The sequence below is a fragment of the Salmo salar genome, chromosome ssa08 (assembly GCF_905237065.1).
Source record: "Salmo salar chromosome ssa08, Ssal_v3.1, whole genome shotgun sequence".
NCBI lineage: Eukaryota > Metazoa > Chordata > Actinopteri > Salmoniformes > Salmonidae > Salmo > Salmo salar.
The window spans coordinates 9449054-9473637 of NC_059449.1; the positions used below are offsets into that span (position 1 = coordinate 9449054).

Below are 24584 nucleotides of genomic sequence, written 5' to 3' on the forward strand. Positions count from 1 at the left end.
CCAGATGTGATTTAAGCAACAACAACAACATAAATAATGGTATACAGGCATTATACTGGGAGTTACAGGTTTGCCTATACAAAGCAGAGATTTTCCAGCTAACCTGGTCTTGGCAATACTATCTTCGTTCTCAATTGGTGGAAACAGGAGTCTCCTAAAATGTCTCTGTCCAGTGGCAGGGGCTACGTTTGAATGTAGAAAATGCTCCATTATTAAAAATAAATCAATGTTTTGCTCCATTCTGTCATCCAACAATGTGTGCGCCGCCATCTTGTCTATTTCAATTCTTCTCTCATTGATGAGACGGGTGTCTGTCATGCAGCACTTTGGGGTGGACCCCCACCTGTCTCAATCAAGGAGAGAAGATTTGAAATACACAAGTTGTCGGAGTACACATTCTTGGATTAGTTCATGGAGTACTTCATGGAGTCTTTGACACATTTTCTAAATTCAAATGAACCCCCTGCAACTGGACACTGACATTTTATGACACTCTTTCCACAAATTGAGAACGAAGATAGTATTGCCAATACCAGCTTAGTTAAAACATCTCTGCAGACGTTTTGCATAGCTAGACCTGTAACTCCCAGTACAATGGATACCAAAATGTTTGGGTTAAATCACATTATCTAGTGTTACAATCTGTAGCTAATAATTCCCCTGACTACTTAGCCATCTTGGGCAAAGACACCACATTCTAACCAGATTCTTGATTTACTGCATTTCCTATTATTTACTCAATGAAAAAAATGTGATGCATGGAACATAATACATTTATCAATAAATAGTATATCAAGGAGTTATGAGAAGTGTTACCTTACATCCTTGCCAATTCCACACAGTGTCAAAACTGTCAATAGTGTACAATATAGCATTGACAGTAGCTAACCTAACCGCCTCTTTTCCCCCAATCACTTTCAGGTGAAGGACATCTCACTGGAGGCCACGGAAGCATTGTGAAGCCAGCGGGACACAATACATGGAGAGATGATCAACCAATCACTGTTGATGAGGGGAGTAGAACCTCAACCCAGCACATTATCTTGATAGAGGTTAGTGTAATAATGTTGTATAATAAATGTGTTACTTGGTAAATCAAATGTGGCCTGTTTATTTCAGAAAGGCTCCCCTCAGCTATTCACTTGCTTAAATTAAGATGTAAATGTATCTGCCATAAGACCTCCCTATAACATTATTAAATTCTCATGTACCGCAGGTATTCCCAAACTGGGGGGGTACGCGCAATGCCGTCGGGGGTACGCCAAATAAAAATGTGATTCGCATTTAAAAAATAATATCTATATAATTCTTCACATTTTCAAACAGACCATTTATATGTTCCAACGGGGCTATACATTTGGGTGAAGTTTTTTTCTCGCCTGAGTAGCCTCGTTTTACAGACAAAAATTCAATTAAACCATCTAGTGTTCAGTGAAATAATGAGTCAACAGACGTGGCGGGCCTGGCACATGTCCGTTACGTTGATGGGGGGTCAATTAAGGAAGACATCCTCTTCTGGAAACCAGGACAACAGGAGAGGATATTTTTTAAGTACATGACTGCTTTGTGACATTAACTTCTATGGGCTAGCGTCCCACCTACTCAACAGCCAGTGTAATCCCGTGGCGCGTTATTCAAATACCTTAGAAATGCTATTACAATTTCTCAAACACATGACTATTTTACACCATTTTAAAGACAAGACTCTCGGTAATCTAACCACACTGTCCGATTTCAAAAAGGCTTTACAACGAAAGCAAAACATTAGATTATGTCAGCAGAGTACCCAGCCAGAAATAATCAGACACCCATTTTTCAAGCTAGCATATAATGTCACATAAACCCAAACCACAGCTAAATGCAGCACTAACCTTTGATCTTCATCAGATGACAATCCTAGGACATTATGTTATACAATACATGCATGTTTTGTTCAATCAAGTTAATATTTATATCAAAAAACTGCTTTTTACATTAGCATGTGACTAGCATGTGACTAGCATTCCCACCGAACACTGCCGGTGAATTTACTAAATTACTCACGATAAACGTTCACAAAAAACATAACAATTATTTTAAGAATTATAGGTACAGAACTCCTCTATGCACTCGATATGTCCGATTTTAAAATAGCTTTTCGGTGAAAGCACATTTTGCAATATTCTCAGTAGATAGCCCGGCATCACAGGGCTAGCTATTTAGACACCCAGCAAGTTTAGCACTCACCAAAGTCAGATTTACTATAAGAAAAATGTTATTACCTTTGCTGTCTTTGTCAGAATGCACTCCCAGGACTTCTACTTCAATAACAAATGTTGGTTTGGTCCCAAATAATCCATTGTTATATCCAAATAGCGGTGTTTTGTTCGTGCGTTCAAGACACTATCCGAAAGGGTAAATAAGGGTGACGAGCATGGCGCATTTCGTGACAAAAAAATTCTAAATATTCCATTACCGTACTTCGAAGCATGTCAACCGCTGTTTAAAATAAATTTTTATGCCATTTTTCTCGTAAAAAAGCGATAATATTCCGACCGGGAAAGCCTGTATACGTACAAAGAGAGAGAAAATAAATACATCTCGTGCCCTCGTGCACGAGCGTGAGTCTCAGAGTACTCTGACCTGCCACTATCCAAACGCGATAATGTGTTTCAGCCAGAGGCTGCCTCGATATCATTCAGCTTTTTCCCGGGTTCTGAGAGCCTATGGGAGCCGTAGGAAGTGTCACATTACGGCAAAGATCCTCAGTCTTCAATAAAAAGAGCCAAGATGAACAACAACTTGTCAGAGAGGGCGCTTCCTGTTTGGAATTTTCTCAAGTTTTTGCCTGCTATATGAGTTCTGTTATACTCACAGACACCATTCAAACAGTTTTAGAAACTTTAGGGTGTTTTCTATCCAAAGCCAATAATTATATGCATATTCTAGTTACTGGGCAGGAGTAGTAACCAGATAAAATTGGGTACGTTTTTTTATCCGGCCGTGTCAATACTGCCCCCTAGCCCTAACAGGTTAAACGAACTTTGGTGGTCAAGATGTGTTGGTATCTGTACTGATGGTGCAAAAGCCATGACAGGGAGACATAGTGGAGTGGTAACGTGCGTGCAAACAGTTGCACCCGACGCCACTTGGGTACACTGCAGCATCCACCGAGAGGCTCTTGCTGCCAAGGGAATGCCTGACGGTTTCAAAGATGTTTTCGACATTACAGTGAAAATGGTTAACTTTGTTAAAGCAAGGCCCTGAACTCTCGACCATGTAACGCATTTACAACATACAGAAGTGTGCTGGTTATCAAGGGGAAAAGTATTGACACGCTTTTTTGAATTGAGAGACGAGCAAGTTTTCTTTACTGACCATAATTCTCACTTGTCTGACCGCTTGCATGATGACGAGTTTCTCACATGACTGGCCTATCTGGGTGATGTTTTTTCTCACCTGAATGATCTGAATCTACGATTACAGGGACTCTCCGCAAATATATTCAATGTGCGGGACAAAATTGAGGCTATGATTAAGAAGTTGGACAACAACACACAGGTCTTTCCATCATTGTATGATTTTTTTTGTGTGCAAATGAACTCAAGTTTACAGATAATGTCAAATGTGATATAGCGAAGGACCTGAGTGAGTTGGGTGCGCAATTACGCAGGTACTTTCCCGAAACGGATGACATAAACAACTAGATTCGTTGTCTCTTTCATGCCCTGCCTCCAGTCCACTTACCGATATCTGAACAAGAGAGCCTCATCGAAATTGCAACAAGCGGTTCTGTGAAAATTTCATTTAATCAGAAGCCACTACCAGATTTCTGGATTGGGCTGAGCTCAGAGTATCCTGCCTTGGCAAATCGCGCTGTTAAGACACTGATGCCCTTTGCAACCACGTACCTATGTGAGAGTGGATTCTTGGCCCTCACTAGCATGAAAACTAAATACTGGCACAGACTGTGTGTGGAAAATGATTTAAGACTGAGACTCTCCAATACAACCCAACATTGTAGTTATGTGCGTCCTTTCAAGCACACACTTCTCATTAAACTGTGGTGAGTTAATCACAATTTTCGATGAACAAATAAAGTTTTATATGTAAGATGGCTAAATAAAGAGCAAAATTATTGATTATTATTATATTATTATTTGTGCACTGGTCCTATAAGAGCTCTTTGTCACTTCCCACGAGCCGGGTTGTGGCAAAAACTCACACTCATTCTTATGTTTAATAAATGTTGTGTGTGTGTGTGTGTGTGTGTGTGTGTGTGTGTGTGTGTGTGTGTGTGTGTGTGTGTGTGTGTGTGTGTGTGTGTGTGTGTGTGTGTGTGTGTGTTGCAGGCTTACAATGATAGCAAAAAACAACATTTGAGAGTGCGCTGACCCTGGTGCTAGAGGGGGTACGCAATTGGATGTTGAATGTTTGAAGAGGTATGGGACTATAAAAGTTTGGGAACAACTGATGTCCCGGTAATAACATCCTATCTTATTGTGTCAGTCTGCAGATACAGAGGCTGCAGGTCCTGGGGTGAAGCAAGAGAAGTCTGAAAGAGAGGAGGACCTACGGCACAGCAGAAACATCCAGACTGGAGCGTCCTCTGTAGCCACGAAGGACCCCACCACGGCCAGTGCCGGCTCAGAGTATTTACCAGTATTTCACCAGAGCCAGGGGACGGTTCACTCCTGTGGAGATGGTGACGCATTGGTCACTGGTGGTGATGATCCGTCTTGTTCTTACACTACAGAGATGGACCCTGGCAACATATCCTTGGGTTTAGAGACACAGACTGATCTGTCTAAAGGGGAATGGAACCGGTACAGTAATAGGTTATACTCTGAAGGGTTCCTAGATAAGAAAGGGGAGGGTCTGGTCGTAGATGAAGTGACTGTGAAAGTGGAGGGCGATGTTCCTCCCACATGGAATGCAGATAGTCACCTAGGAGATGGACACTCACAGGGCAGAGATTTCTTAGATTACAGGGAAAGCTTAGAGACAAATACAAATGTTGCAACCCACTCCCCTTTACACATTCTCAGGGATCGCGACCCAGTGTCCACGTCAATGGGGTCTTCTGATTCACATGGCCATGTCCTTTTCAATCAGGTATTGAGAGCAAACAACAGGGCTAGAGCTCAGGGAGGGGGAGCCACATCAGGCAATAGTAAAGAGAAACGGTTCCTTTGCATGTTCTGTAGCAAAGGCTTCAGCTGCCCCCAGAAGGTGGAGATCCACCAGAGGGTCCACACAGGGGAGAAACCCTTCAGTTGTACCCAATGTCACATGCGCTTCGCTGAGGCTGGCAGCCTGAAGAGGCACCAGAGGGTCCACACAGGAGAGAAACCCTACAGCTGCCCCCACTGTGAGAAGAGGTTCTCCCACCAGCACCATCTGAAGAGGCACTTGAAGGTCCACACGGAATAGAGGTCGTTCGCCTGTAAGCACTGTCGGAAGAGGTTCTCGGAGAGGAGTTACCTCAGGATACACCAGCAGAAAAACGATTTCACTCTATAACATAGAAAGTAAGCATTCCATTCAATGGCTTCTGACGTTTAGATCAAACTCTGCCCGAAAGATAGACTCAGCGAGATGACGTAGATCAATTTCCACAACAACAAGGCCAAGACATTTTGGGATATATAAGGCAAAGTCTTAATTTAGCCTACACAGTACAAACGGTATGTTCACAAATGCCTATTTCATTACTTCCATTCAACTATTTTTTATATTTTTCAATAAACACTTATTAACATTTTTTTGTACCCCTTTTTCTCCCCAGTGGTAGTTACAGTTTTGTCCCATGCTGCAACTCCCGTACGGACTCGGGAAAGGCGAAGGTGGAGAGCCGTGCATCCTCCGAAACACAACCCAACTAAGCCGCACTGCTTCTTGACGCAATGCCCGCTTAACCCGGAAGGCAGCCGCACCATTTCAGTGTGCATTGCGCCCGGCCCGCCACAGGAGTTGCTAGTGCGCAATGGGACAAGATCATCCCTGCCAGCCAAACCCTCCCCCTAACCCGGAAGACGCTGGGCTAATTGTGCGCCGCCCCATGGGTCTCCCGGTCGCGGCTGGCTGCGACAGAGCCTGGACTCGAACCAGGATCTCTAGTGGCACAGCTAGTACTGTGATGCAGTGCCTTAGACCACTGCGCCACTCGGGAGGCCATCAATAAACGCTTTTAATGAGGAAATGAATGCAGTTCATCAAGTTCATGCAGATTTGTAGTTGAGACGTGTATATGTGGTTTTCATATGGTGTATTTAAAACGTGTTTATGTTTAATAAACAGAAAAAGGGACTTTTCATTCTAAGACTTTCTCTGCTGGCACATGTTGACGACAGTTCTGTCAAGTTGGCTGGATGGCCTTTGGGTAGTGGAGTGTGAAAAACCCAGCAGCGTTGCAGTTCTTGACACAAACCGGTGTGCCTGGCACCTACTACCGTACCCCGTTCAAAGGTACTTAAATCTTTTGTCTTGCCCATTCACCCTCTGAATGGCACACATACACACATACACAATCCATGTCTCAATTGTCTCAAGGCTTAAAAATCCTTAATTAACATGTCTCCTCCCCTTCATCTACCGTGATTGAAGTGGATTTAACAAGTGACATTAATCATAGCTTTCACCTGGTCAGTCTGTCAATTAGTACACTTAGTGTATATGTTCATCTGTACAATTTGTGTTTACAGTCTGTAGGCCATGAGGACCTGCTGATATCCAGTCTTGTTGGCGGGAGAGAGTGGACCTCTGAGGTGGCTGGTCATAAGCCCTGACCCCGGATCAGAACCCTGGATCAGGAGCCATCGCTCTTCCTTCCTGTGTCGGAACCAGGACCAAACCACAAGGGACAGAGACTCCACCACCATGCACCACACAGCACACAATCCCACCAACACCAAAGCAATGGCTAGAGGTCAAGGAGTTCAGACTAACCTGCTTCTACCTTCTCTGGTGTCATTGGGTCACAATGTGGGAGGCTGAGCATTCGGATGGACGCCGATAAGCCATACGCCTGCCCCACGTGTGGTAAGCGCTTCGCTAAGGCAAAATATGTGAAGCAGCACCAGACCATTCACACCAAGGACCTGTAGACTATGTTACAAAAGCTTCTTCCCAAGTAGCTTTATAAGACAGAAATGTCCACAATGGGGAGAAATCGTAGCAATATAGTTATCATGTGAAGTGTCTTGAGGTAAGAGGGTAATCAACCACCCACCCCTCATTAACTTGTCATTTGAAAGAGGCTTGAGTAAAAACCTGTTCTTAGAGACAGTAAATCTAGGCTAGAACAAGGACATTTTAATATTTACTTTACTGTGGTGATGTAGATGGAATAAAGTAATTCTATTATTATATACTATATTCTTGCTAACACACTATTCTTTCTAAACATGTCTGTTCTCAGCTTGAAAGATACTGATCATAGGAGAGTTGATGTGTAATATAATAAGCAGTACGGTATTTCAAAGAACCACACCCTTTGAGCTGACGCCAACCAATAAGATAAACGGAAGTGGGCGAAATTCTGCTTGATAGGAGAGCCACATTAGCAAGAAGGGAGAGAGTCATGACGCGGAAGAATAGCGCCAACCTCAAACCTACTTCTCCCGAATATAAATCTAATGTTGCTTTTTTAGTATAAAACAACTACCGAGGCTGAATTCATTACATCTTAAGTTGAAGAGAGTGAGGAAGAAGTATACAAAAAAATGGAGGTGCGGCTTCAGAACCACAAGTTGCGGCTGTTTTTGTGGAGTGTGAGAAGAAAGCAGAGTTGGGGACTGAAAATCTGCGACCTGTCCACGAGCATTCTTTGTTGATTGGAGTACGATTCATGGAAAAAGTCAACCATGGGGTTTTGTCTGACCCGTATGACGTCTCGGAGTGGGTGGAGAGAAAGCTAGGGAAAGTGCAGTCAGTCAAGGTAGCGAGGAGTGGGTTCATTATCATATGGTGTACCACCGTCTGTCAGAGGGACTGAGCTTTGCACTTGGTTCGACTGGGGTCACGAGAAGTAACGTGCTTTAGCCTACGGAACAGAGCTCTCAAAGGGGTGTCTTTGGCTTTAAAGACAATTACATTTGTAGTCTATAACAAATGTGCATTGTCATGTAGTAACAGAATGATACAGTAATTGAGATATTTGCAAATCATTTCATTATTTACACTGAACAAAATATAAATGCAACATGTAACAATTTCAAAGATGTTACTGAGTTACAGTTCATATAAGGAAATCAGTCAATTTAAATAAATTCATTAGGCCCTAATCTTTTTACCTGACTTGGAATACAGATATGCATCTGTTGGTCACAGATACCTAAAACAAAGGGTAGGGCCACCTGAGTGGCGCAGCGGTCTCAGGCACTGCAGTGCTTGAGGCGTCACTACAGATTCGGGTTTGATCCCGGGCTGTGTCGCTGCTGGCCGCGACTGGGAGACCCTTGAGGCGACGCACAATTGGCCCAGCGTCGTTAGGGAAGGGTTTGGCCGGCCGGGATGTCCTTGTCCCATCGCGCTCTAGCAACTCCTGTGGCAGGTTGGGCGTATGCACGCTCACACGATCGCCAGTTGTATGGCGTTTCCTCCGTCACATTGGTGCGGCTGGCTTCCAAGTTAAGTGAGCAGTGTGGCGAAGCAGTGTGGCTTGACAGGGTCGTGTTTTGGGGGACGCATGGCTCCCGACATTTGCCTCTCCCGAGTTCTTACGGGAGTTGAGGCTAAGGGACAAGACTATAACTACCAATTGGATATCACGAAATTGGGAAGACAAAGGGGGTAAAAAATAAGATTTAAAAAAATAAAGATTTTTAAAAAGTAGGGCGTGGATCAGAAAAACAGTCTGGTTTGACTACCATTTGCCTCATGGAGTGTGACATCTCCTTCGCATAGAGTTGATCAGGCTGTTGATTGTGGCCTGTGGAATGTTTTCCCACTCCTCTTCAATGACTGAAGTTGCTGGATATTGGCGGGAACTGGAACACACTGTCGTACATGTAGATCCAGAGCATCCCAAACATGCTCAATGGGTGACATGTCTGATGAGTATGCAGGCCATGGAAGAACTGGGACATTTTCAGCTTCCAGGAATTGTGTACAGACCCTTGCTTTCATGGGGCCGTGCATTATCATGCTGAAACATGAGGTGATGGCGGCGGAATGGCATGACAGTGGGCCTCATGGTCACGGTATCTCTGAGTATTCAAATTGCCATCGATAAAATGCAATTGTGTTCGTTGTCCGTAGCTTATGCCTGCCCATACCATAACCCCACCACCACCATTGGTCAATCTGTTCACAACGTTTGACATCAGCAAACCGCTCGCCCACACGACACCATTAGTCTCCCATCTGCCCGGTAGAGTTGAAATCGGGATTCATCTGTGAAGAGCACACTTCTCCAGTGGCCATTGAATGTGAGCATTTGCCCACTGAAGTCGGTTACAACTCCGAACTGCAGTCAGGTCAAGACCCTGGTGAGGACGAGGAGCACACAGATGAGCTTCTCTGAGAAGGTTTCTGACAGTTTGTGTAGAAATTATTCGGTTGTGAAAACCCACAGTTTCATCAGCTGTCCAGGTCAACACCTTAACCATTACACTAAGAGGTCATAAGTCTAGAGCAAAACCTGTTACATGTGCGTGAGTCTCAGCTTTCAATAATTTGCTCAAAGCCCTCTACATAACTTTTTGTTAAAAAAAGACCTGGCCCCAAGCCCCTTCGGGATCCTCCCTTCTCTTACAAACACCTCTCTAGCTCTGCCTGTGTTAATCACACAGACGAATAGTTGGTACCAGCAGATGCAAAAGAAATAGAATCCAATGGTAAAATCCAGAAGTATGTAGCTCAAACACACAGTGGGTGTGTCCGAATACCTGTACTTGCGTCCTAAAGAGTAGACTGTTTGAGTATGTGAATTTTTTTTTTTTAATAATATGACATTTCGAAAATGTACTGTACTTTTAAGGTCATACTCATTTTGGCTTTGACAGCAGCTGCTAATCAGATATGAGGATGTGCTACCGAAATTAACCAATAATGCGAAAAACAACCCAATCGCGCATTCTCAGTATGCGAAAATAGAACGTTTTATTGAATGTGATTTTTTGAAAATCGAGTTTAAATGGTTTAAATGTTATGGTTTAAATGTTAGGACGTTATACTAATTTCAGCTCTTAATCTATACTGAACAAAAATATACAACGCAACACGCAACAATTCCAAAGACTTTGTTGAGTTACAGTTCATATAAGGAAAACAGTGAACTACAGTGAACACCAATGATCCCGGATGTGAAGGTCCTGGGCTGGTGTGGTTACACGTGGTCTTCAGTTGTGAGGCCAGTTGGATGTACTGCCAAATTCTCTAAAACGATGGAGGCGGCTTATGGTAGAGAAATTAACATTAAATTCTCTGGCAACAGCTCTGGTGGACATTCCTGCAGTCAGCATACCAATTGCACGCTCCCTCAACATGAGACATCTGTGGCATTGTGTTGTGTGACAAAACTGCACATTTTACAGTGGTCTTTTATTGTCCCCAGCACAAGGTGCACCTGTGTAATGATAATTCTGTTCAATCGGCTTCTTGAAATGCCACACCTGTCAGGTGGATGGATTATCTTGACAAAGGATTTAGTGCTCACTAACAGAGATGTAAACATTTGTGCACAAAATTTGACAGAAATAAGATTGTGTGAATGGAACATTTCTAGAATCTTTTATATCAGTTCATGAAACATGCACTTTACATGTCGCGTTTATATTTGTTCAGTGTAGTATAATTTGAAGCACACTTTTCCACAATGCAATGGAAATTCTGCCTTCTCCCTACAGTTTTCAGCGATTTAACTAGGCCCACGACTGGCTCATGTGAACTACAATCTCGACTGTGTTTGAATGTAAATAATCATTGCTTGCGATACGGCCATAGAAACATATGGCCCTTAGTGTGAAAGAATCCTTAAAATAAAAAATATACGCTTACAGTAGTTAGCAGTTTTGCACAGATCCATACAACTATGTGACTTTATGACCAACATTATCCTATTTATACTTTGTAGTAAATAACACTAGAATTAATGTTTCTGACTCATATCAATGCCACAGGCTGTTTAAAACCAGATAATTTGGTTTTAAGGGGCAGTTGACCTTTAATTTAACCACATACTCTTTAAGCTCTTTAAGCTAAGCAACCAATAAGATCCTTTCTCTTCGGTAAAGGAGAGACCAAGGTCTTAATAAGAAGTATTATTTTTAATGGAAGGACTTGTGGAACAGCGAGGGAAAGGGAAGACCCCTGTTTTAAGATCCAGGAAAAGGTGGGGGAGGACCTGGTGGGGGAGGACCTCAGGTCAAGAGAGAAGGGAGGAAAGTCTAATCACAAGGTTGAGACTCATAAGGCTCAACAGCACTTTGAAATCAGAAGGGAAACATTCAACTGGAAAGTGTGATCACTGCCAGGAGATGGAGACAGTGGAACACATTCCATTTCAGTGCCAGCAATATGGGAAGGGAAAATACAATTTGTTATTTGGATTAAGGAATAATGGTATTGAGGAGTTAAATTGAATTTAAGAAAACCTTAAGCTGATATTGTATTTAATTCTGTATTTCATTTCCCAAGAGAAGGCAGAGTTTAATTGGGTAGAGCTCAACTTTAGACCTCCCATGTAGCTGGTTCACACTCCAGTCCAGTTGGTGGCGGTAATGCATCACTAAAGTTGATTGCCAACCGCGATTTAAAAACCACAGAAGTATAAACGGAAGTGAACGGTGACCAAGAACAATTTCAATGTTAGCGATTTTATTAGTTATTTAGACATTTATTAACACACGAACTCAAAACATGACTCTTAACTAAACAGCATCACCTACTTACCCCCCAGGTAGTCTTTCATTCGTGTTGGAGAAAGGACTTGGGTGATAGATCTGTTATCTAGGTAACGCTAACGTTAGCTGCTAACAATGGCTAACTGTATGGTTTTTCACTCTCAAATAGCCTCCATCATGGAGGTGCTAGCGAATGCAGCCGTGGCAGATATCTGTAAACTCGTAGACGACGACTATGCAGTGTTTCGTTTGGAAATAACTCAAAGCCAGAAAGAAAACAGGGTATTGCAGAGGAAACTGCAGCAACTCGAATTGAAGATGACACAGGAGCGTGCAGAGAGGACAACGCGAGACCGCGTCCTCGCCAGTCGTCCCAGTAACGTTAGTGCTAAGATCCTCGACCGATACAGAGGAATGGCAAGAGGTACATTTTTGCAGAGGTTGAGGGGCCTGTCGCCCCGTTCACATCTGCACGTTTGACTTTAGATGTGTTAATCACATATAGTAGGCTATAGTTCCCCTGATTACTTAGCAAACTTGCTGAAAGACACAATATCACATTCTAACCTGATAATATATTTCCTATTATTTACTCTTTGAAAACATGAGCGTTGACGACACAGTACCAAACCACCTCTTTTCCCCCAATCACTCTTTAAGGTGAAGGACATCTCACTGGAGGCCACAGAAGCTTTGTGAAGCCAGCAGAACACAATACATGGAGAGATGACCAACCAATCACTGTTGATGAGGGGAGTGGAACCTCAACCCAGGATGTTATTGTGATAGAGGTTAGTGTAATAGTATTACATATTTCAGAAAGACTCCCATCAGCTATTCACTTTCTTATATGTACATCCTTATTTATCTGCCATAAGGGAGCTTGTGAGACTTCCCTACAACATTGTTTTCCAATTCTACTCATGTACCGGTAATAACCTCCTCTCTTGTGTCAGTCTGCAGAGGCTGCAGGTCCTGGGGTGAAGCAGGAGACGTCTGAAAGAGTGGAGGACCTACCGCACAGCAGAGACATCCAGACTGGAGCAGCGCCTGGAGTGGTGCCCCCTGTAGCCACTGGGCCCCCTGCCAACGTGCCCCAGGCCAGGTCCCGATGCAGCATCACAGAGGTCAGTTTAACGCCCTCAAGTCAGAGACGGACACCAAGATTTTAACTGTAAAACACAGGCTCTTACACACAGTATCTGACCACAGATCAGACCCAGACAGACTGGGGCTGGGGCCACTGGGCTGTCCTCCTGCTCCCGGCTCAGAGTACTTACCAATATTTCACCCAAGCCAGAGGATGGTTCATTCCCGTGATGATGATAACGCATTAGTCACTGGCGTTGATGATCTGTCTTCTTGCACTACAGCGATGGACCCTGGCAACATATCCTTGGGTTTAGAGGCACAGACAGATCTGTCTAGAGAGGACTGGAACCAGTATAGTAGTAGTGTGTACTCTGAAGGGTGCCTAGATAAGAAAGGGGAGGTTGTAGTCGTAGATAGCAACTGTGAAAGTTGGTGATTCTCCTCTGACATGGAATGCAGACGAGACTCACTTTGGGGGAGGACACTCACAAGGCAGAGATTTCTTAGACTACAGGGAAAGATTAGAGACAAATCCAAATGTTGCAACCCACTCCCATTTACACACGCTCAGGGGTCACGACCCAGTGTCCACGTCAATAGGGCCTTCCGATTCACATGACTGCTATCAGTTATTGAACTCAAAGGGCCAAGTCTCTGGGAGGGGAACAACAACAGGCAGTAGTAAAGCGAAACGGTTCCTCTGCAGGTTCTGTAGCAAAGGCTTCAGCTGCCTCCAGAAGGTGGAGGTCCATCAGAGGGTCTACAGCTGCCCGTAGTGTGAGAAAAGGTTCTCCTACCAGCCCCAGCGAAGATGCACCTGAAGGTCCACATTGGAGAGAGGCCGTTTGCCTGTATGCACTGCAGTTAGGTTCTCCGAGAGGAGGTACCTCATGATACACCAGCAGAAAAGGCATTCCACTGTATAACATAGAAAGTAACCATTCCACTCGATAGCTTCTGACGTTAAATCAAACCCTGCATTAAAGACAAATATTTATTTTCATTGTTGTCAGCATAAAAGATCCACAGATGCATTTGTAATAACGGGAGTAACAGATTTCAGTGTTGAATATTCCTCGGTAGAATGTTGCATCCAGAAATTGTAGGCTGTGGTGTTCACAAATGCCTATTTCATTACTTCCATTCAACAATTTAATTTTAATGACAATTTATGCTGTTTATCAAGTTAATGCTGATTTTTAGTAGAGACATTACATTTTATATTTACATTTTATTCATTTTGCATTCGGTTTCATCCAGAGCGACTTACAATTAGTCTTAAAAAAGCTGGGTGAGACAGCCACACAACATAGTCTTTGCAAATTTGGGGGGGTGGATTAATTTAAGATACTCTTTGAAGAGATAGGGTTTCAGACATCTTTGGAAAATGGGCAGAGAATTTGCTGTCCTAGCTTCAGCGTTAAGCTTGTTCCACCATTGGGGTGCCTTGACAGAGAAGAGCTTAGACTAGGTTGAACAGATGCGGCCAAGAGACCAGAGGTGACAGAATGGAGTGCTCGGGTTGGGGTGTAGGGTTTGAGCATAGCCTGAAGGTATGGAGGGGCAGTTCCCCTTGCTGCTCCGTGGATGCGAGCCACAACTGGAAGTCAGTGGAGTGTGTCAAGGAGCAGGGTGACATGGAAGAACTTGGGAAGGTTAAATACCGGACGGGCTGCAGCGTTATGGATAAGTTGCAGGGGTTTGATGGCACAAGCAGGGAGCCAAGCCAACAGAGTTGCAGTAGTCTAGATGGGAGATGACAAGAGCCTGGATTAGGACATGTGCCGCGTCCTGTGTGAGGAAGGGTCGTACTCTATGGATGTTGTGGAGCATGAACCTGCAGGAGCGAGTCACTGCTTTGATTTTAGCAGAGAATGACAGGGTGTTGTCAAGGGTCACATGAAGGTTCTTTGCACTCTGGGAGAGGGACACCATGGAATTGTCAACCATGATGGAGAGGTCTTGGAGCAGGCAGGCCTTCCCCCAGAAGATGGGCAGCTCTGTCTTGTCGAGATTGAGCTTGAGGTGGTGGGCTGACATCCAAGCTGAGATTATCTGCCAGGCACGCAGAGATACCCCATATGAAAACCACATATAGATATGTATTTAAGTTTTTTATGTTTAATAAACACAATGTGATTTTTCATTCCAAGACTTTCATTGAGACTCTCTTTAGTATACGTCACATCTGATCTCACCCTATTCTGCATAAACACGACAGCGCGTTATAACCAATATACACTTACTAAATATACCTACACATACCCACACACTAACAAACACTTACTGTACACATCAAATAGTTTAGTCTGGTTTGTCTGATGATGACTTTTGACTTCATAGCTGACTCATATTTACCAACAACATCATATTTATGTCCACCGTGAGAGTTTAACAACAATGAAGTCATTATGTAACTACAGTATAGGACTCAAACGTAGTCGGGATGGGTAAATACTCCATGTTGAAAGTGTGTTTATTATCTGTGTGTACTTACCTGAGGAAGTGTATGTCTGTGTAATCTGTATCACCTGTCTCTTCCAGGAGGAGGAGGGTCCAGAGGTGCTGCTGGTGAAGGAGGAGGGCTGTGAGGAGAGTCTGTGGAACCCAGAAGGGACCATGGTCATAGAGGACAACCAGACAACACCACCTTCTGGAACCACAGAGGAACCAGCTGAGCAGCACAGGACCACACACAGTCTCACTGAAGTGAGCCCACTGTAAATGACTGTCTGAATGGTATTAGGTCAGGGCCCGTATCAACAGAGCAGGAGTGCTGATCTGGATCAGTTTTGCCTTTTTAGATCATAATAAATGACTCTAGGATCAGGTCCCCACCTGCCTATATATCAGCACTCTTACTCTGATGCTTTGTGAATACGGGCCCAGGTCTTGACCATGCCTTTGAATTGATAAAACTATTAAAGAGTGACAAGTGATCAAATTAACTAACATGTTTGCATAGTACTCATAGCAGTCCCTCATTGTCCAATCAGAAGATGATCCATAGCAGGGTGCTCATATCAGATTTCTTGAACCAACATCCTCTCACTCTGTATCTCTTACAGTCAGTAGACATGGAGGATGGGAAGCCTGATCTGCTGCTGGTCAAAGAGGAGACAATAGAAGATGAACCAGAGAGCATTGATCTGCTGAGTGGACTAAAGATGGGGGAGCAAGGTAAGGGAGAAATACACACAGTGCCTTCAGAAAGTATTCATACCCCTTGACTTATTCCACATTTGTTGTGTTACAACCTGAATTCAAAATGTATTAAATAACAAATCCTCATCCATTTGCACACACTACCCCATAATGACAAAGTGAAACATGTTTTTAGACATTTTTTAAAATGAAATTCAGAAATATCTAAGTCGCAAATATTCACACCCCTGTCTCAATACATCCTAGAATCACATTTGTCAGCTTACAGCCGTGAGCCTTTCTGGGTAAGTCTTGCTGAAAGGTGCTTTTGTCTCCCAATAGGAAGCAGACTGAACCAGGTTTTCGTCTAGGATTTTGACTGTGCTTAGCTCTATTCCATTTATTTTCATTACCAAAAAAACTCCCTAATCCATGCCGACGACCAGCATACCCATAACATGATGCAGCCACCACCATGCTTGAAAATATGAAGAGTGGTTCTCAGTGATGTTGGATCTGCCCCAAACATAACCCTTTGTATTCAGGACGTAGTTAATAAAATTTCTTTGCCATATTTTTTGCAGTTTTACTTTAGTGCCTTATTGCAAACAGGATGAATGTTTTTATTTTTATTGTTTTTTTGGGGGGGTGGGCCACTTTTTTTTACCCCATTTCTCACCAATTTTGTGATATCAAATTGGTAGTTACAGTTTTGTCCTATCGCTGCAACTCCTGTACGGACTCGGGAGAGGCGAAGGTTGAGAGCCCTGCATCCTCCGAAACACGACCCCTCCAAGCCGCACTGCTTCTTGACACACTGCTCACTTAATCCGGAAGCACCAATGTGTCGGAGGACCGAAGTCAGTGCATGCGCCCATGGAGTCGCTCGAGCGCGGACAAGGACATCCCAGCTGGCCAAACCCTCCCCTAACCCGGACTACACTGGGCCAATTTCGCACCGCCTCATGGGTCTCCCAGTCGTGGCCCAGCTGCTGCACAGCCCGGGATCGAACCCGAATCTGTACTGACGCCTCTAGCACTGCAAAGCAGTGCCTTAGACCGCTGCACCACTCAGGACGCCCTACAGGAAGCATGTTTTGAAATATTATTTTTCTATACAGGCTTCCTTCTCACTCTAATTTAGGTTAGTATTGTGGAGTAACTACAATGTTGTTGATCCATCCTCAGTTTTCTCCTGTCACAGCCGTTTAACTAAACAAACTATTTTAAAGTCACCATTGGCATCATGGTGGTTATCTCTGAGTGGTTTCCTTCCTCTCCACAACTGAGTTAGGAAGGACGCTTGTATCTTTGTAGTGACTGGGTGTATTGATACACCATCCAATGTGTAATTAATAACTTCACCAGGGCTCCCGAGTGGCGCAGCGGTCTAAGGCACTGCATCTCAGTGCAAGAGGTGTCACTGCAGTCCCTGGTTTGAATCCAGGCTGCATCACATCCAGCTGTGATTGAGAGTCCCATAGGGCGGCGCACAATTGGCCCAGCGTCGTCCGGGGTAGGCCGTCATTTGTAAATAAGAATTTGTTCCTAACTGACTTGCCTAGTTAAATATAGGGTAAATGCATTCGTTAATTTATTTTTATTTTAAAAAATGCTCAAAGGGATATTCAATGTCTGCTTTTTTGTTTATCCATCTACCAATAGGTGCCTTTCTTTGAGGCTTTGGAAAACCTCCCTGGTCTTTGTGGTTGAATCTGTGTTTGAAATTCACTGCTCGACTGAGGGACCTTACAGATAATTGAATGTGTGGGGTACAGAGATGAGTCATGTTAAACACTATTTCACACATTGAGTCCAAGCATCTTATTATGTGACTTGTTAAGCACATTTTTACTCTTTTACTCCTGAACTTATTTAGACCAAAGGGTTGAATACTTATTAACTCAAGATATTTCAGCTTTGAATTTTTAATGAATTTGTAAAAATGTCTAAAAACATAATTCCACTTTGACATTATGGGGTATTGTGTGTAGGCCAGTGACACACAATCTCAAGGCGTGTGAATACTCTCTGAAGGCACTGTATAGCCTACATACTGTACAGTAATAGATATTCAATGGGAATAGTGATGTGCCTGGCTATTGTTATTCATTTTCTTCATTCATGAAATCAATAGAACTTATGTTTACATAGAAAAACACACACATTATAATGTATGAACTTGACTCAAAAAACATTGACTTATCAATGACCCAAGTCCAGCTCAGATAATCCCTACCATTGTGTCGCTGAGTTGTCGTAGTGCTGCTGCAAATGTACATTGTCCCAGGGGTGTTGTCAGTCATAAGTAACTTAATTCATGTCCCTCTAACTGCCCTGAGTGCCTCTGTTCATCCTACAGCTATTGTATGCTGTAATCATGTGCCTATGAACCAAAGTTCTACTCTTAGCACTGAGGCGGTGTGCCCTAGTAGGAAGTCCACTGTGTGCAGCTCACCCTGCCCTGTCAACTCAAACATAAATAACATTGTCATGTCTACTTTCAAGCTTCCCAGAAAAGTGCTGAAAATAGCCCACATTAAGAAACAAGGTTCATGAAATCAGTAACTTGCTAGTAACAGATGACATTACTATTTTGACTCTGGAATGCACTTAGATAATACCTTTGATAATACAGTGGTAGCAATACATGGTTATAACATCTACAGAAAAGACAGGAATGCCAATGGGGGCAGTGTTGCAGTCTATATTCAGAACCACATTCCTGTAGAGCTTAGAGAGGATCTCATGTTAAATACTGTTGAAGTAATACGGCTACAGGTTAATCTGCCTCACCTAAAGCCCCTTCTTGTGGGAAGCTGCTATAGACCCCCATCTGCTAACAGTCAATATCTGGATAATATGTGTGAAATGCTTGATAATGTATGTGATATCAACAGAGAGGTGTATTTTCTGGGTAATTTCAATATTGACTGGCTCTCATCAAGCTACCCACTCAAGAAAAAGCTTCAAACTGTAAACAGTGCCTGCCATCAGTCAACCTACCAGGGTAGTTACAAACAGTAGAGGAATGAAATCATCAACATGTATTGATCACATCTTTACTAATGCTGCTGAAATTTGTTTTAAAGCAGTATCCAAATCCATTGGACGTAGTGATCACAATATAGTAGCCATATCTAGGAAAAACAAAGTTCCAAAGGCTGGGCCTAATATAGTGTATCCGTTTTGTAGTGATTTGTATGTTGTTGATGTAAAGAATATTTGCTGGTCTGTAGTGTGTAATGAGGAGCGCCCAGACACTGTACTTGACACATTTATGAAATTGCTTATTCCAATTACTAATAAGCATGCACCCATTAAGAAAATGACTGAAAAAACTGTTAAATCCCCTTGGATTGATGAGGAATTGAAAAATGTTATGGTTTTGAGGGATGAGGCAAAAGGAATGGCAAATAAGTTTGGCTGCACAACCGATTCGCCAACATACTGCAAATGTGACTAAACTGAATAAAAAGAAGAAACTGTACTATGAAACAAAGATAAATGATATAAAGAATGATAGTAAAAAGCTTTGGAGCACCTTAAATAAAATGTTGGGCAAAAAGGAAAACTCAGCTCCATCATTCACTGAAACAGATGGCTCATTCATTACATTATTTTGCTAACTACTTGAATGATTTTTTTCATTGGCAAGATTAGCAAACTTAGGCATGACATGCCAGCAACAAACGCCGACGCTACACATCCAAGTATAACTGACCAAATTATGAAAGACAAGCATTGTAATTTTGAATTCCCTAAAGTGAGTGTGAAAGGGGTGAAAATATTGTTTTCTATCAACAATGACAAGCCCCCGGGGTATGACAACTTGAAGATAAAATGACTGACAATAATAATGGATGATATTGCCACTCCTATTTGCCATGTCTTCAATTTAAGCCTACTAGAAAGTGTGTGCCCTCAGGTCTGGAGGGAAGCAAAAGTCATTCCGCTACCCAAGAAAAATAAAGCCCCCTTTACTGGCTCAAATAGCCGACCAATCAGCCTGTTACCAACCCTTAGTAAACTTTTGGAATTTTTGGGGGGGGCCAGATACAATGCTATTTTACAGTAAACAAATTGACAACAGACTTTCAGCACACTTATAGGGAAGGACATTCAACAAGCATAGCATTTACACAAATTACTGATGATTGGCTGTGAGAAATTTATGATAAAAATATTGTGGGAGCTGTCTTGTTAGACTTCAGTGTGGCTTTTGACATTATCGATCATAGCGGCTGGAAAAACGTATGTGTTATGGCTTTACACCTGCTATATTGTGGATAAAGAGTTATCTGTATCAGAACACAAAGGGTGCTCTTTAATGGAAGCTTCTACAACATAAACTAGGTAGAATCAGGAATTCCCTAGGGCAGCTGTTTCGGCCCCTTACTCTTCTATATTTACTAATGACATGCCACGTGTGGATACAAAAGTGGGGAGAAGTCTGTCCATAATAAAGCGCTGCTCTGCCTTAGCACTATCAACAAGGCAAGTCCACCTGGACTACTGTTCAGCCGTATGGTCAGGTGCCACAGAAGGACTTAGGAAAGTTACAATTGGCTCAGAACAGGGCAGCACGGCTGGCCCTTAAATGTACACAGAGAGCTAGCATTAGGTAACTGATGCAAGCAGTAGAATTAGATTTAAAAAAACAGATATACACCTTATGGAATAGTGAGGACTGTGAAGAGACACACACACAGGTACAGACATACGCACACGCTAGCACATACACACACATACATTGTAATATTGTTGTATGGTGGTATTATACATTTTGTATTGTAGATATGTAGCGGTGTAATAATGTTATATGATGTACTGTTTTAGCTTTTGCTTTATGTGTGATGTAAGTGCCTTAATGTGTTTGGACCCCAGGAAGTGCAGCAGCTAATGGGGATCCCTAATAAATACATATGTAGAGTTCTCTACCATGTTTGTAAAGTCTACTTTCTAACCTCTTCCTGCAGGAGGTTGGCTGGAGGCTAACAGAGGAGACTGGGCAGCCATATTGGATTCCCAGATCCAGACGGATGCAGCCAAGGGCCCAGGGGTCAACATCACTGAGCAGGTCAGGAACAGAGGCGACATAGTGGAGGTCAGTGGATGGGACAGCATCCTCAACTCTGGGCTGGGGAACAACACTGTTAACTACAACCAGAAACAGACAGTCGAACACAAAACAACAACCAAACTTAGTCTCCATGACAACAGACTGGCTGAGACCAGGGCGAGGCTTAGATTTGGTCCGCGGGGACGGGGCGGTGTCCGTAAGACAACAGACACAGACTCGGCTAGCGATGCTCCGTCCTGCTCCTATAGTTATGATTCAGAGAGACTGATGGAGCCTCAGGTTAACCCCCTAACAGATGCTGCCTTCAGCCTGCCTTCTATAGGATCTATCAACTGGAACATGGACCCTGAGACAACACAGACACTCCCTGGCCTTCATCCTCCTCACACTCTCCTAATGTTAAACCAGACCTCAGACAATGCCAGTGCCTCAACACTAAATGGCTACACAAACCTATTGACAAATGACAGTAGTAGTAGTAACACTATCAGTCGGTCCGGTGGCAAAGAGAAGCGCTTCCCGTGTTCATTCTGTGGGAAAACTTTCAGTTTTCCTAAACAGGTGGAGATCCACCAGAGGATGCACACAGCAGAGACATCATTCAGCTGCCACCTGTGCCAGGCCTGTTTTTCACACTTGTCCAGCCTAAAGAGGCACCAGAGGGTCCACACAGGGGAGAAACCCTTTGGTTGCCACCTGTGCAAGGCCAGTTTTTCACACTCATCCAACCTGAAGAGGCACCAGAGAGTCCACACAAGGGAGAAATCCTAGAGCTGCCCCAGTGTGAGAATAGGTTCTCGCACCAGCTGAAGATGCACCTGAAGATCCACACAAAAGAGCCCGTTCGCCTGTACCCACTGCGGGAAGAGGTTCTCAGAGAGGAGCTACCTCAGGATACACCAGCAGAAAATGCACACGGCCCATGTATAGTGTGTAGTGACATGTAATGTAGTACTAGTTAGTTTGTAGTCAATTCTGTTTGTTTAGGATGTAGTAGGGAACTGGATGAGGTGAATTGAGGTAAGAATGAGTATGATAAGGTAGAATAGATGATAAGGTGATGGTTGGTGTGATGGTGTCTCTAAAAATGCTTCACTGATGTAAAGTGAACCTTGTCCTGTTTGATGCTGGTGTTTTATAATGAGGAAATTATGGTGCCTTAATTCATGTTTACTTGACATGAAGATGTGTGTAATGTTGAACCTGTCACATGTTTTGTACAATTAAAGTACTGTACTTCACTGTGTGAGTGTAAGACCATTTTGTTGAAATTAAATACAACATTGACTCTGTGCTGACTGACTTGGTTATTTTTGTGTCATTGCAGGGACTGAGTTTTCCTTATCTCAGTCAAACCAAAACATTCTACTTCATTTTTTAATCAACACATGGACATTTTTTATAATAAACTCCAAGGCTACTTGAATCACGGTGTTAGAGATGGGCTTGACTTTGGTTATTTTTACTATCATGTCATGTTTCTGTGTACAGCAGAGAGTTTCTTATATAAACCTTTATGCTTTTCTGTTCAATTTGTATTTACAGTCTGCAGTCCATGAGGACCTGCTGATATCCGGTGTTACTGGCGGGAGAGACTGGACCTCTGAAGCGGCTTGTCACAAACCCTGGCCCCGGATCAGGACACTGGATCAGGAGCCGTCGCTCTTCCTTCGCGAGTCGGAACCAGGACCCAACCACGAGGGACAGAGACCCCACCACAACACAGAACACAACCAGTGGACAGGTGGACTCAACTCCCTCAGTCCTGGTGGTCATCAGAGAGACAGAGGCTCCAGTCAGGGATCCAGTCAGCAATTGAGGCACTTGTCTTCACAGTCTCAGTGCAGGGATGAAGCAGGGCCTGGGGCTGATAGAGATAGACCCTCCTGTTCCTATGATACAAACACCACAGTATCCATGATGAACAGAGCAGGTCACCCTGGGCTTCAGCCTTCACAGAGAGTGGTGGGAGACCCGCCTAGTGGGAGTCTAACAGGAAGTCTTTCTCCTTCAAGATCTCCTCTAATGCCTGGTGACTGGGTTCATAGAAAGCCTGGGTCTGGGTCTAGCCTTTCTCAGCTGCCTCATAGTTATACCACCAATACAGACAGGGTCAGGATGGGCTTTCACCATGAGAGGTACCTAGCCTATAACACTGCAGACAATCCCAACAACACCCAAACAATGGCTACAGGTCAAGGAAGGAGCTCAAAGACTAACCACCTGAGGGTGGTGGCTCCTGCTTCTACCTCCTCTGGTGTCATTGGGTCACAACGTGGGAGGCCGAGTATTAGGACAGACGCCGACAAGCCGTACGCCTGCCCCACGTGTGGGAAGCGCTTCGCTGAGGCGAACTATGTGAAGAAGCACCAGACCGTTCACACCAAGGAGAGGCCCTTCAAGTGTAAGCTGTGTTACAAGAGCTTCTCCTTCCAGAGTAACCTTATCAAACATAGGAGTGTCCACAACGGGGAGAAATCGTAGCAGTGTGGCCATTCTTTTTAGGTCAATTAGGGTAATGTCTGTACTGAGCTTGAAAGATACTGATCATGGCCTTTTCTCATTTGGATTATCTCAACTTCTGCGTCCTCTGTCTTCCGTCAGCTCTCGCCTCCTTTTGAAAAAGGTAATCGAGGAGAGCGAACGTGGATGAAAATGCGCTTGTTTTAAAATCGACTCACCTTCTCTACTTGTGCGTCATCAGGCAAGTGACGTTTAACAGGGGTGGATCCCAAAATAAATGTGTAAAGTGATAAAAACAAATTTAGTTGTGTGAGACAAGTAGCGTACAGATCTGGGATAACTATAGTTTTAACTATGCTTTGTGGAAAGTAACTATTTGTCAGAGGAAAAAAGTTACTTTGGAGATGACTACAATTATTTGAATATAGATCCCAAAAAATCACTACTTTTTAAAACTATTTTGAATACAGATCTCAGAAAGCAACTCCTTTAAAAAAATATTTAATACAGATCTCAGGAAGTGACTACTTTTCTGAAACTGTTGGATTGGCTGTCTTCGACTAATGGCAAGGTTGTACAGTGCCTAATTAGAAAGTATTCACACCCCTTGACTTTTTCCACATGTGTTGTGTTACAGCCTGAATTTAAAATTGATTTAATTGAGATTTTGTGTCACTGGCCTACATGTCAAAGTGGATTTTATTTTTTACATTTTTACATATTAAAAATGAAAAGCTGAAATTTCTTGTCAATAGGTGTTCAACCCATTTTGTTATGGAAAGCCTAAATAAGTAGAGTAGTAAAAGTTTGGATTGTACCCTTTTTCCATTTTTGCCTAAAATGACACCCAAATCGAACTGCCTGTAGCTCATAACCTGAAGCAAGGACATGCATATTCTTGATACCATTTGAAAGGAAACACTTTGAAGTTTTGTGGAAATGTGAAATTAATGTAGGAGAATATAACATATATCTGG

At 43.2% G+C, this 24584-nt stretch overlaps 1 protein-coding gene across 4 annotated transcripts in view; it reads left to right on the top strand.

Annotated features, from left to right (window-relative positions):
• Nucleotides 1-24584, top strand: part of LOC106610097 (zinc finger protein with KRAB and SCAN domains 1-like) — a 34857-nt gene extending 10273 nt beyond the window's left edge. Inside the window, exons 1-7 of one of the 4 annotated variants that reach the window (XM_045723146.1) lie at nucleotides 11717-12249; nucleotides 12486-12616; nucleotides 12782-12952; nucleotides 15462-15626; nucleotides 15986-16097; nucleotides 21041-21141; nucleotides 22690-24580. In XM_045723146.1, coding sequence (XP_045579102.1) covers nucleotides 11961-12249; nucleotides 12486-12616; nucleotides 12782-12952; nucleotides 15462-15626; nucleotides 15986-16097; nucleotides 21041-21141; nucleotides 22690-23628 — 1908 coding nt within the window. In that variant the 5' untranslated portion in view covers nucleotides 11717-11960 and the 3' untranslated portion in view covers nucleotides 23629-24580. Of the gene's footprint in view, nucleotides 1-11716; nucleotides 12250-12485; nucleotides 12617-12781; nucleotides 12953-15461; nucleotides 15627-15985; nucleotides 16098-21040; nucleotides 21169-22689 lie in introns of those variants that run through there. The other 3 variants (XM_014209284.2, XM_045723145.1, XM_045723144.1) reach the window with 3 other exon arrangements.